This window comes from Plodia interpunctella, chromosome Z (genome assembly GCF_027563975.2).
Source record: "Plodia interpunctella isolate USDA-ARS_2022_Savannah chromosome Z, ilPloInte3.2, whole genome shotgun sequence".
Taxonomy (NCBI): Eukaryota; Metazoa; Arthropoda; class Insecta; order Lepidoptera; family Pyralidae; genus Plodia; species Plodia interpunctella.
The window spans coordinates 7,383,986-7,399,143 of record NC_071324.2 but is presented as its reverse complement, the minus strand read 5'-3'; the positions used below and the strand labels follow the sequence as shown (position 1 = coordinate 7,399,143).

The 15,158-nt window shown below is 36.2% G+C and overlaps 1 protein-coding gene across 1 annotated transcript; it reads right to left on the bottom strand.

Annotated features, from left to right (window-relative positions):
• Nucleotides 1–1,237: 1,237 nt before the first annotated feature.
• On the bottom strand, nucleotides 1,238–14,393 carry LOC128683076 (leucine-rich repeat protein SHOC-2-like). Its single transcript, XM_053768299.2, has 8 exons — nucleotides 13,946–14,393; nucleotides 6,068–6,236; nucleotides 5,473–5,679; nucleotides 5,208–5,396; nucleotides 4,806–5,036; nucleotides 4,497–4,718; nucleotides 3,320–3,518; nucleotides 1,238–2,594 (listed from the first exon to the last, which is right to left on the bottom strand). The coding sequence occupies exons 1-8, from the start codon at nucleotides 14,275–14,277 to the stop codon at nucleotides 2,152–2,154; spliced, it is 1,992 nt and encodes a 663-aa protein (XP_053624274.1). The 5' UTR covers nucleotides 14,278–14,393; the 3' UTR covers nucleotides 1,238–2,151.
• Nucleotides 14,394–15,158: the final 765 nt, after the last annotated feature.

The window sequence follows — 15,158 nt, the reverse complement described above, 5'->3', positions numbered from 1 at the left end:
CTAATGTCTATCCCTACATTATCTAACGGAAAACGATGGATGTGATAGGTATCACATCCTGATGGGAAGTGGTCACATATACAGTAATAGAACTACACTTTAAAAAAATTTTTCGCAAGTACATCTCTGTGGTGTGCTTGCGACCATGCTTTGGATTGTGCCCCACTCCATTTTAGATCAAACATCTCACAAGGCCTCTACATGTTGGACCCATGTCCCCATGTAAGCCTCAAAGGACCGGGCTACGGGCTGTGAAACGCTTGAGAGATACAATCCCCGATATCCAGGGGACCAAACACACAGCACCTACACACACATACACACACAGTAACACGTCCCCGCCTCTGTCTTGCCTTAGCCGGCCGGTCAGTGTGGAGTAGCAAGAGCAGAACATTCGCTCCAGGGTGGAAGTGTATTGCGCGTAATGGCGTAACACCGGGGAAACCCGCTCTCGGGGATAAGCCCCGTGATGGTCCGCACCTCTTGACACCCTCAGCTGCTTCATTGTGTTGCGCCCTTGCAGTCTGCAGACTGGATGGCTTATTGAGGGGGCCCATAGGCACATACAGCCAAAAAGCCACCATCTACCACGTAAAGTTTTAGTGAGTAATTTTAAGGTAGATGTCCGCACTCACTCCATAAACCAGAAATCTAGCCCACTATCATCACATACTTATAGCACAAATCACGTAAATCCCTTCTCGGGATGCACACCGCTTCCGCTTCTATAGTAGCGTAGAAGCAATCTACTTTGCGAACACCCCTAATGCCTGACAGAATCTAGGCAACCCCATCAGCACCCTGAATGCGTTGTTATATTAGACGCGGAGAGAGCTGTATGATTTTTGAGTGTATCGCGGGCAAAAACGCAGGACTCTGTAGGTATAGTGTTGTTTGTAAGTATAATTCCGGTCGTATGTCGTATACAATCGGGATCGCCGATCTTTGAAAGATTTAAGCTATCCATTGAAAATTCGCCGCTATTGCTGTTATATTAGAGTTCTATGCAGAGAAAAATTCAAGTGCGGTACATTACTAGTTTTTTCCTTGCGGTAAAAAATCTCACACTCAATCTCACAATGTACAGTCATCATCTGATAAACCATTTGAGAAGCCTGTTGTACACCATCGGCGGTGCTCCATTTCTTCCGCTTCCAGCCGCAAGACGCCGCGTTGGAGCTCTTGATCCGCTGCATTATACTTACTCACTTATAAGTAACAAATTTAAAACAAACCATCATAAAATAATATTTATTAGAAACAACAACTACATTGTTACGTGTACTTACAGTGTCAACTATAGCTACAAACAACGATCTCTACAGGTATAGGTCGTCGGGTATAAATTGACTATACAATGCAAACTAATAATAAAAGTCCAGAAAATATAGGCGTCTCCAGTAATATAATATATAAATAATTGATTTGGCATCATTTTATTCGTCTTAAAGCTTATAAAAATAATATTTTCTGCATTTCAATAAACGATATATTGTTTCATGTAGTTGCAGAGATGAACCTTTCTTATTTAAACCATAATAAAATATAATATCTATCTCCTAAATTAAAATATCGTTTTTACACACATTTTGTTAATTAAAGTATTTGCTTACTAACGTATATTTCTAAAGTTCTTTCGCTCAAATTTTGTAAGCTCTATCTTACATAAAGCGCCCCTCAATGCGTCGCCTAAACGTCAGATGTATTCTTCCAAAAATAATTATTTATTGGTAGCATTATATTGGAATTTATGATTTTTGAGGCGTTACAATTGAAATTTTATTCGAGTGTACACTATTTAAGCGAACGAACTTAATTTCAAACTCTACCACTCTATCGTTTTTGAAAAAGCCACGTACAATCACTTCATTAGTCAATACTTGTTCATTGCAAAATTATTTGCAATATCTATTTAGGTAGGTATTCATCGCACAAATTTCTAAATTTCTAGGGTGCATTCCAGGCATTGTTGGTGAGACTCTTACCTATTTACAGAGCATAAATATACCTACTAAGAAGTTGAATATGCAAAAATAAATTGATGCACCCAACCAATGCGAAGACACTCCGCCCTATAGTCTAAATGGGCAGTTTATTTTCTAAGGTAAGCACTCAGTCTATGATGTCGTCGTGTCCGACGGGAAAATTTTTTCACTGTGGTGATGCGTTTAAATCTCTCAAACGCAGGTGGTCTGCGAGGGGATGAGATTGCTCTTTGATTTTTTCGTCAGGCCATTTTACGACTACGTTGGTGTTCTCCGGGGGTAGCGTCACGGGAGGATCTACGAGGATGGGGAGTCCGTCCTCTGGCAGTAAGTGTCCCATGATAGCGCCGACGCGCCGGTACACGAGCGGCGAGTCCGGCGGCACGAGCTCGGCGGCGTCGGGCAGCGGTTGCAGGCCGGCGCCCACCTGCGCCACCACGATGAGCGGCTGCTCCTGCTGTGGCACTATGTCGTTCAGCGCCCGCATGTTCAGCACTGGCGGGTTCGTCTGCGTGGCCACGCAAGTCGACTGCCCACTTACGCGAGCGTTCAAATTCTCTAGTTCCTTCACCAAGTCAAACAAGCCTTCGCTGCACAGTACTGGGTTATCTGTAAGAGAATACTGTTATAACAATATGTTCTTTTTAATTTATTAGAACATCACTCGATAACTATTTCCTATTAGGAATACCTTCTTATATGTATAAGTAAATGTATTATCACATAAAGTCTAGCTGGCAGTAGTAATTTGTATTTAAAATCAATTTAGATCTTTTCAATGTATCTCTCGTGACAGGATATGTAGATACCATTTCCAAGGCCTTATACTTTCTATTGGCTTTGAAGATCTGAATGCCTCAATTAATTAAAGTTCCTTTATATTAAATCATTTTATTTCTCTTCTATTTCTATCTGCTACATTTTAACGTCTTACAAATTCAAACCATTTTTCACAACAACAATCTCATATCATAGGTTATCTCATAGAATGACAATTCTATGAGATAACCATAAACAATATATTATAATAGAATATAACCTTTAAATGTGGTGGCTGTCCACTAACTTACTTATACTCAACACTTTCTATACTTTCTGACTCATATAAAAGAGATAGGTATCGCTATAATTTATAAGATATCAGTTTGAATTCGCAAAATGTACTTAAGCCTGTGAAACACCTGTGAAAAGACAACTCGCAATTGCATATTTATTCTTATACCCTAAAGTTTCGCATAGCAGACTTAACGCAAATAGCAGGTTTCTTAGAAGTATAAATAGTATTAAATAAAATAGGGTAACTCAAGTTCTTGTAGGCAAATATATAAACGTACCTTGAAGGTATATCTTTAAAATACTAGGAACGCCGTTGATGGTACACCGGGATTTTGTCACTAGATCATAGTTCATGGATTGAATGTAGTTATATGATAAATCAGCTAAACAGAGCGCTGGTAATCCATGGAAATCTTTGTCCAGGATGGTGATGTTGTTATGGTGTGCGATCAGTTCCTCTAGCGCTGGCAAAAATGTCTGTAAATGAAAATGTTCATTTATTTTTTCAATCCATTTCCTAAATATCAGTCAATATCGGTACCTAAGGATAAATATAAAATCACAAAAGCAGAATTTCCTTCGATTTTGAAGGTATTTAATTAACTACCTATTAGGTATTTTTCCTATATTTCTGTGTCGTGTGTGGGGCGGATTTATTATTATACATTGATTTATATATTGAAGAAGCGTGTTTTGATTAATATATATTTTTAATGAAGTAAAAGATTATTTCATTTAAAAACTTTACTACTGTATAGGTCTTTCCTATTTTTGGAATTGAATGAGTTACATTTCAGTTAAATCATTCATTTTTTTAATTTTTGATTGGGTTTTTAGGACACATAGGTACCTAAGTATTTCAAGTTCTTTGGAGAACACCCATTCGATGCAAAGCCAGTTGCCTAGTAAATAATATATTCGTCTTTCTCTCGGTATTGCTTGAAATATTAACAGATTTTTGGCACCGTTTTCAATCACCATACCATACTTATTGTAGGAACCAAGTACGTAGTTTTCAATCACCATACCATACTTATTGTAGGAACCAAGTACGTAGTTTTCAATCACCATACCATACTTATTGTAGGAACCAAGTACGTAGTTTTCAATCACCATACCATACTTATTATAGGAACCAAGTACGTAGTTTTCAATCACCATACCATACTTATTATAGGAACCAAGTACGTAGTTTTCAATCACCATACCATACTTATTATAGGAACCAAGTACGTAGTATTTTTGATATCAACTATCGTCACCAAAGTAGAATCACATAGAAGATACGAAAATCTAATATATCTACAAAATGTTATAGATATTTCAAGATAGGCGATAGGATCAATTTCGCTCATGCAATGGAATGGTAAATGTGAACAGCGTAAGTTCGCGTGGCTTAATTTTTATGAAAATAAAGTTGAATCCAGACACATTTTTAGACTTAAAGTGACAAACCTTTGAAGTTTCTTCCAAAGATGTGATATGATTGTATGAAACATCCAAGAGTTTTAGATCCTCTAGACCTATTAAATCATCGGGTGATATTTGTTGAATTTGATTATTACTCAAATTTAATCTTAATAGACCGTGTAATCCCATCAGAGCCCCACCTAGATTTATCAGGTGATTATGATCTAGACGTAATTCTAAAACACGGGTCTCGACATGTACAAGATTCTGAAAGTAAACAAATTTGGTTATAGGTATTATGCATGCCACTATATTCAAATTCTGATTTATAAGTATTATTAAAAAAGATTTTACCTCCATTTTCCCTGTGATGTGACTTATTTTATTATGTGAGAGATCAATTACCGATAACCTTTTCAAGCCTTTAATTTCTTGCAACGAAAATTCAGTTAAGGAATTATGTGTAAGATTTAAATATCTTAGAGATTTTAGACTTCTTAGTGAACCATTCAGATTTTTAAGGTGGTTATAGGCTATATCCAAATCTAATAATTTCTCTGCATCAGCAAATTCATCCTCAGCTAGCTGTAATAATGATAAAAGTGTTAGTTTTTTTAGTAGTAAGTTTGCTGGGAGTTCAGCTGGCAAAAGCGTTAGTCTACTACTTATCATATTGCACATTAAATTCGTTGACCACGAGACTGCTATCGAAGATTACAATGATACACATAATAATATTTTACGAATGATACTTACACTTTCGATTTTATTAAATGAAAGGCTGACTCTCATCAGTCTTCTTGATTTTTGCAGAGCTCTTTCTAATGATTTAATATTATTATCATAGAAATAGAGCGATTCTAACGATGGCATTTGTTTGATATCTTGGGGCAAGTTTTGTAACTCGTTGTGGGCTGCATGAATGAGTGTAATCTTTTTGGCTTTCTATAACAAATAAATCAATAAGTAAACCTTAATACCTCCTTTTATGTTACCCTATAATGTCTCGTAAAGTACTTACAATTGGCAGTTCGTTATCAATTGTTTTTAAGTTGTTAGCGTTAATGAAAATCCATTCTAAATCATCCAAATCTCGCAGGGCCCCATTTAGAGTACTCAATTTGTTAATACCAAAATGAACATGCCGCAGAGCTTTGGGAACGGCGTCTCTTTCAATTTTTGCTATTTGGTTATCAGCTACTAGTAAATGCTCCACTTCCTGTATGTCCTGAAACATATTCGAAACAATATAAAAATTATAATCTATTGTTTTTAGAATCAACATACTTGACATCCTCGGAATATTTTTAAATGTTTATTTTCTTTTTATTTGTAAAAATGCAAGCTGTACTTCATACATTAGTGACTTAGTGGCTTTGGTAAATAATATTTAATTTAGAATATGATGTAAAAAAGCGCATGTTGAGTTCTAATTTCTGACTAAATTATTTTATTCGTTATGATATATATGAAGGTCGGTATATATGAAGAATGACTTAAGTAAAAATATTGAAGATAAAATTTGATATTCTATGACTTTGACACGTCAATAACTTGCTATTTGCGTGAACTTCTAGATAATGACTTAAATCAATGTTAATGTAAGTTATTTTAACCTTGAAATCCTCCACTGTGAGTTTTGTGATTTTGTTCCTACACATGTCGAGGGTCTTGACGTGAGGCAGATGTCGAAGCACGTGTCGAGGCATCTCCAGCAAGGAGTTGTCAGCGAGGCTGAAGTAGTCCACAAGGTCCAGCTTCGTGAATACACTTTCTTTCAGATCGCTGAAACAAAGAAAAACAGGATCAACATTTCGTCGTGAAGTCGATGCATGACTTGACAACGACTTGAATACATAAAATATTTCACGAAATGAAATTGGTTGTAATTAGGTATTGGTTGTAATTATTTTCATATCACCTTGCACGTAATGACAATTGTGGTGCTTTTGACAGTATGATGTGTAACTTTTTCAGATTAATTGATGACACTTCTGTTTTATATCAGTAGAAACTGTACTTAATAATAATAATAATTATCAATATATAAGTATTTACTGTTCTTGAGATAAAATAAGTTTTTATTATTCTTACTATTAAATGATACGAACGATGCTGAAAATTCTCGGTTAAATAATAAGGTATGTTACATACAACTAACCATATATTTTTTCTTGAGCTAGTTGGAATCGCGCTTAGGATTCCGTAATACCTATTCGCATCTTTATTGTAAACCCTATTTTACGATTCAATAAGCTAAATATAAAATATAAGTAAAGCCGTCTTTAAATATAAATGGAATTGAAACAAATTCAATTTTGAATTATTAGTTTCCGATGTTTAACAAAATAACAATTTATTTAAAATTTCATGTTATTTGAATTAGACTATAGTGTTACATAAACAATATCCTGAGGCCGGTTATATTATCTGTAAGGATTTACGTCCTTTATTTCGATGCTATAGGACTAGACTGTTATTAGTGATTGACACACTCCTTTGTCATAAGTATAAGGGTTCACTTATTTAAACAATTCCACAATTACATAACCGGTTGTTAGCTGCGAACGTAGACCTCACAAACACTATATATACGTTTACAAAATTGTGAATATTTCAAAAACGACTGAACCGTTTTTGTTGCCCCACGAACTTAAAAATTCAATTAGCAGATCCTACATACTTTTAAATTTCATCAAAATTGGACCAACGGTTCGAATATTATCGCGTTACATACATACATGTATACATACATACAGAAAATGTATTTTTGCCACAAGTAAAATGTTAGACCTCGCTCGCTTCGCTCGCTCGGTCAACTAATCACGGTGGGTTGTCTGCGGCATAACTCTTCGTAGGTCAGGCTACGACGTCGCTACGAACGGCGTAGCTGGAAAACTTAACAACGCGTGAAATAATTTTAGCCTTAAAAAACCATAAACTACCTTGTCAATTTAACGGTCTGACGAAAAAATTTTTCAGGCGAACGTTCTAGACTATATGTACCTTTAATTTTATTTAGTCGATTGTAAAAAGCAGAAATGTAAGTAATAATTTTAAGATTTTATTTAGTTTGACTTGTTCCGATAATGTGAATGAATTTTTTTTACTTTCACTAAGAGAAGCACAAGTACTGCTCTTAGAGAAAGTAGACCTTCTTTTGCCTTGATCTACAAAGTATGTTAATACATATAGGTACATAGTAAAAGAAGTACAATAAGGGGCGGCTGGCCCACCTTCTTTCAGTAAAAGTAAAAACGCCAGTACGCCATAGACTGCAATGCACACGTATCAATCGAGTCGTAGTGCATGCGAGTGCCACAAGTTTAGTAAACACTAATGTGAGCAGGTCAACGATCCGGGGTTATCAGCAACTGGCGCCTAACGGTCGCGGTCGCCGGGGCAGCGGGCCATGCCGTGCTGCACCCCACATCACCCCCAATTACCAGTGGATTTGATAGGAAAGTCTATCTACACGTGTGTGTAACTAGAGACTAGTGGAATGAGGAGAAAAAGGTATCCTCAGACAGTGGATCTAAGGAAAGGAAATGAATCACATTGCTCAACCACGTGGCGAAGATCATACGATAAGAACCTACGATAGACTTTAGGAGAGCTGCTCCTAAAGTTGTGATTTGCACAGATATCAAACGAAACAAGTAATGTACTTTAAATATTGATTCCTTTGATATTTCCAAGACGAAGTCTCTGCTGCGGCGCGAACTGTCACGTAATAATATCATAGTCATCGTGCACAGTGAAGAAGAAAATCTATAAAAGCGGATACTATGCTTTGTGGCTCAGGAAGAAACTGGGAACACGCACGTATAAGAGAAAGAAAGGGAAATATCAGCAATGGCGAGTGCTGTTAAGGTTCATATAATAGAGTTCATTGCAAAGCAGATATTAGAAGCGACACGATGTGTCTTTATCTATTCGTGTACACACCACCTAATGAGTTAATGCATAAGTGATTTATTGCAATGCAAATATTTGCTAATTATCCTTGGAGTCATTTACAATATTCAAAGTGCGAATAAAATAAAATCTGAAGATAAATACTGCAATTGAGCAAATCTAAAAGTATATATATATATATCAATAAACACTTTTATGTTATTTATTTTTTAACACCAGGGCGCAGGCGTCTAGGTAGACCACGAACAAGTTGGGGGGATAATTTAGACAGGTTTCGGCGTGGTTGGCGACAAATGTCTCAGGATATACTTTTGGAAGACAAAAGGGGAGGCCTTTGCACAGCTCTCGAACACGTAATAAATAGTTATAAGGGATAATGAATTTGATTGATCTTTAGTCATTTAATTAAATAGCAACGTTTAATGAACGGGCTATCATTTCTATCTGATAGTTCATTTAAGCAGATGCCTGCGACATATCAATACATATAATAAAATTGAAGAAAGACCAAATTTGTACATTGGATATATTTTTTAAATTCTTCACGGAATATACTTAGTTACTGATATAGATGACGAAAATATAGTTTTGGAAATTTTTGTCTGTCTGTCTAAACGCGCATCTCTCGAAATCTACTGAACTGATTTGCTTGAAATTTGGTATGTAGGTACCTTATATACCGGGTCATCTTACTTAGATACATTTCATCCTGGTAAATGGTCAGGTTCCCGTAGGATAATTGAAAAACTAATTTGAATCAAAAATGCCTCAGAATCCCAGGTTAATATCTTATAGACATTTCATCCCTGAAAATGAGAAGGGTCCTGTAGGGAAATTAAAATAACAATCCACGGTGCCGATTTACTTTAAAATTTTGTAGGAAGTTGTAAACAGAATATAAACAAATTGTTCGAGTCTGATATAGATATAATGGGCGCAGTATGTATCAATATATCAGTGTAAAACTCTTCTGTTACTGAGTGACTGACTGACTGACTGACTGACAGACAACATACACCCGAAACTGCTGGGCGGAAAGCTGAAATTTGTCATGTAGGTAAGCACTAGGTGAGTCTTACAGAGTACGCGATAAAAAAATATACTACTAAAAATATACCTTTTGCAGTTGTTTTGTTTATGTATTATGATGCTCTTAATTTTCTGAAAATAAAATAAAGTACAAGAAACATATGCGAATCCGTGGTGGCAGGCTTGTATGTCGTATGAGTAAGCAGAGTTCGCCGCTCGAGCTCGAGGATCCGACCGATTCATAATTGACGCTTAGGCCAAAGGGTAATTAAATTACAAAACGGGACCAGCAAATAAAATTAACGAAGCACTAGGCTCGGCTCGAACTTAAGCACGTCTGTCCACTATTAACAGTCATAAAGTACATTTAATTAAAACGTAAATTTCATTTTAAAATAAAAATGTACGTAAAGTCTGAAATAGTAGATTATGCATAAAATCGCCAATCGGTGAGGCGTAAAGCCGATTATGAGGTAGGTATATATGTACAAGTACTTTGCTTTTCACTTCGATTGCGTGGAGATTAAACAATAATATTGATTTTTTAATTCACGGCATTATGTACATATATATGAATAATTTCTAATCAAGAAAAAAGAACTTCATGAACTTCTCGTTACCATTTATTTCGCTTATGCATTCGTATCAAGCATTTTTTAACAAATTCTCTAAACTTATAACAATTTATGAGCTGTGATAGAACCTAATTTTGTTAATAATTTGTTAAAACTATAGATATACAAACCAATTAAAATAATTTGTTTTATATGCACAAAAGACACTTTTGTGACGCGGCGGAAAAACAATATTGTTTCGACAACTCACTTTGAAAATTCTGAAAAGGCAGTGAAACTATCTATAATTATAATAATATCGATTTTCATTTAGATTTCAACGCTCGCGGTCGCCTGCGACTAATCTTGGCCTTAGTGGTTGTTAGCTTTTTATTAATCTAAGTTTGTGATAAAGATGTTACTTTACAGCCCGGTCCAACGGCTTATCGTGTATCTGATTCGTGTATTAGCTTTTACACCTAACAAGCTGTTACAACCTAATATTAATAATTAGGTGAGTACTTAAATATATATCTAAAAATAAATTACCTGGGTAGAAATTTCAACCGTACAATCGGGAGTCGCTTGGTTAATTAAATCTATAGCCTACTTGCATATTGATGTACAATTTACATTCATACTGCCTTATACCTTTGACTCTACTAGATGGTTATGTATAGGTTACTTTTTATAAGCTTCTCAATACTAATAGGTACATCAACTTACAAATAAAAAGAATATGTGTAAAATGTCAAAAGTAATAATAATAATGAGAAGAGAGAAAAAAATCTGGAACGGAGCAAAATGTCGACGCTTTTGCCTGCCAACCACTGAGCAGAATCCAGATATTGTTATCTCATTTTTCACAAAAAGCATGTTTTTAGTTATTAGATAAATTAAAAAACCCATCGACTTTCAAAACAACTTTTGAACGGCTGAACCGATTTTGATCAAACATATCTAAGGACAACCATATAAAAATTAGCACCCGTTCACCCATTTTTAATATCCACAGCTACAGTTGTTCGAAAACGAGATGACTCAGCAATCACTTTACTGATGGAATGTTGACCATCAGCAAACAATATCATTATATTTAATGCGCAAAATCCGCAACCAACCAACCGTGTGGTATTCCGATTTTTTGTTTATTCAAAACGGTCAAACTATAATACCCCTCTATTTGCGTCGGGGCTTAAAAAAAATTGTTTAAGCAATTTGTTTTTGACCTATTACTTAGATTTCAGTTTCATATATCCAAATGATGCGAAAGTACCTAGGTACCTAGTCATTTTGACAAAGTGGTCCTAATGGAATAGTAGACATTTGAAGCATGAGTAATTTTGGTAAAGTAGACGTTATGTACCTAATGGGATTTGAATAATTTATTAGATAGGTAGATAGGACTAAATCTGATCATAAATCGATATTAGGACTAAATCTGATCATAAATGATATTTTACAGATATTTCTTAAAAAAAAAAAACAATTCATTTGCGAAATAGAATCGCGCACCGAGGTGCGAATTTATTTATATTTTTCCAGTATTTTATATTTCTTATAGTATTTATATTATATTTTAGTTATTTATTTTTTAGGCCAGTTTATCAATTTATGTTCAAGAACGCGAAAAGCCGGACAAATATAAATTTTTCAGTTAATTCATAATGTATAAAACACATTTAGATAATGAAACTGGGTTTGTTTTCAAAGAAATATATGCCAATGAATAAAGTAATGTTTGTTCCTTGGCTGATATTATGAAAAGTCGAAATTGTTCTTTCAATGTGTTTGTACTCGATGCACTGAGCAAATTATAAAAAAATATGTGCAGTGAATAAATAACTACTTACGAGTACTGTCTCTTAGTAGGTACTTAGAAAATTAACTAAACTCAGGTTGGGCCTATTCCAAATGACAAATGATATTTTATTTTTAGTAGATATCCATTATTATACATTAAATCATTTAACGTCGTAGTTAATATTGTATTTTTTGTAGGTCCACATCACAGGTGGTGGATCGCATCAATTCGATGACCGCATCGGGTGCCTTATCCCTGGAAAGGGTCGATGATTTTGTATACCTGGGCGCTAACATAAGCAACACCGGCTCTTGCGAGAAGGTGGTATTCTCTATATTTAGCTACGGTTCTGAAACCTGGAACCTAAAGGTAACCGACCACGTTCGCATTGATGTTTTTGAAACTTGGTGCTGGAAGAAGACGCTGCAGATACCATGGACTGCTTTTTGCACAAACAAGTCCATTCTTGATGAACTCAACATCAAAACCGGGCTTTCTACCACCTGCCTGCGGAAGATGCTTGAGTTTTTCGGCCACATCGCTCGGAAAGACGGACATAATCTGGAGCAAGTAATGGTCACTAGCAATGTTGACGGCAAACGGATGCCAGGCCGGAGCCCTATTAAATGGTCTGACCAAATAAGCGCTGTTCTGGATACGTTGCATTTTCACGTCCACGGAACATATGGAGACGCGTCGTGAAGGAAAAGTTACTCCTTCGGGATAGTCGTTCGGGATAGAAAGGAGGACATCACAGGTACTGCGTATACATGCATACATAAAGGTAAGTTTACCTACCTACAAAAATTGTCCAGGAAAAACACATTTTGACATATGATCACTACGTGATCATTGCAGTCAATTTAAACCTGTTTCAATTTCAAGTGACCTAGATGATAATGAGCATAGAAATGATCACGATAATATATTAGGAACCATATAATTTGTTGGCACACCATTAATGGGTAAATACAGTGAATACGACACAACCAATATGATATCATTCAATTTTATACTGCTTAAGATTAGAAGCGACCTGCGATAACCCGGACGAACTATTGAACGACGTCTCCTAGATGCCATGCTCACTTGCTCACAACACGAACAAACAAAATGCTAGAACTAGAACCGATGTCTTTGCATTGCACACCATCAGCCCCGCAGAGGCCCAATCTTTGTAACGATTGCCGGAGTTCATAGTACGTGAATGGTCTAATTACTTGATAGTTTTAAACTGTATATAACTTTCTAATTTTTTACTCGTGCCATTCTAATGAAACGAAAGAATGGAAATTACGAAGATATTGTAAATAATAAGATACTATGATTAGTCGTGAATATAATCATCTAGAATTTATAGCCCCGTCGTCAGTACGACGTCGTCAGTAAAACTCTAGTTCGTAATTACAATCGCAATTTGCTTATTGTGATTTTTTTCTGAGACTTTTAGGTTCTGTTTGAATTAAATAATTATATCATATATTCGCAACAATAAATGAGCTCTTGACTAAAAATCTCTGAGGACCAATTGAATAGACTATAAAGGTCGAGCACACAGGTCAGGGGCAAGTTAATTGTTGGATATGACGATGCCCAAAATCATCGGAATATGATTCTCTAGTAGACATCGTTAGTGCCTTAGCAAACAGACAGAACGTGGACCGTTTGTCCACATTCTTCATGTTTGCATTCATATTAATTGTAGTTATGACGCTGATAAGAAATATTTCAATAATAAACCCATTCCGAAGGGAAATTTACTGAGCAACGGTTGTGATCGCCTACCGATAAAGTTTAATTACTGGTTAGTGATAATTGCGGACAGCTATCTATATAGTTCCGCTTTGTCCCAGTCCGGAGAGGCGCACTTTTTGGCGTCGCAGAATTTAGAGGACAACAATCAGCCCTGGTGAGGGAGCCGCCCACTGCTTCGATAAGAGGCCTATCCTCATCGCAGTAGCTCTTATCACAGACCTGTTGTTTTCTCATTCAACTTACACATTGTTTGACGTATACATACTTTAATGTATATGATCACAATTTAAAATGTTTTGCAACATGTTTTAGTCACGTGAAATGTCCACTGGTAAAATTCGGGCCGGTTCTCATATACACACAACAGAAAAACTGCACATCGCGAAACAGAAACCCAAATCCATCTGAACATAAACTACTTCTTAGAGACTTGCCTTAGGTTGTCGAAATTAAGTTTGAGTCTTGTGATCGAAAGACCGAGCTCGCGAAAGCTGTGATCTTCGAAGTCCGGGAGTTTCGAGTAAGAGATATCCAGACCGATTTTCGTCTCAGGACTAAACTTATTAGTGAGAGCTCGGGCAATTTCTTCATAGGCAGTGATTCTTTGGCAAACCACTAAAATGGCGCCAGTGCCGGTTTCCTCTCTCCTGCAGGTGCACGGGGAGATTTCTCTGCGCATCGCACAATGGAGACTGGCTCCAGCTCCCAGCTGACCGGCCAATGCACATAGGAGCGCGGCGGCGAGCGCGTGCATGTGCGCGACCATCGTGTGAGCCGTGCGGGGCTGATCGCGCTACTGGCGCGCGGAGACACTCCAGCCGGCCTCGAGCCCCGTCGGCTGGCGCGCGCGCACCACCCTCAACTAGCGAGAGCGCCCGAATTTCTTACATTTTGTGTTCTGATCAGATGTGACACATGCACTCTACTTCAGTTTTAATCAGTAAAAAGCATTAACACAAGTCATATTGCGTAAACAATATATAAATACACTACATCGATGACGCATTTTATTCTCTTACTTTTGTATCTACTGCCTATCTATGCATAATAATAATCTTACAACATACGTTAAATAATAACGTCATTGGAAATTACTATAATACTATATCTACAGATATTAATTCGCCAATATTTAGGTATATATTTACAACTAGCAGATGTCTGCGACTAAGTTAGCGTGGCCGAACAATTTTTCAGAGCAGAATAAACTAGATACCTGGTATCCTGGTACTTTTATCACGAAAATTCAATAGAAGCGGAGCGCCGGGAGGATATACAAAAATCTGTTTCGTCTTTTATGTTATGTTTATAGCAAACCCCTCTTTTTCAACTGTGTACAAATTTTCATCAATGGTTTATTTCTAAATGTTAATAATTAGTTGCCAAATCTAGTTAATCTTTAATCTACTTTCAAAAATCAAATCTTTTATGTAAATACCCACTATTGGGGAAAATCAGAATGTTTAAAATATGGGTCTTAAACTATTTATTAACGGGTAAAACCTATTAAATTATACACTTTCCTCAGGAATCACTCTATCTATTGGTGAAAACCGTATGAAAATTTGTGTTACTGGCTTACTACTTAATAAATTAATATCTTCTCGAAATATGCCCATGGAAAGGTCTTCACCAAAATTTTGATGA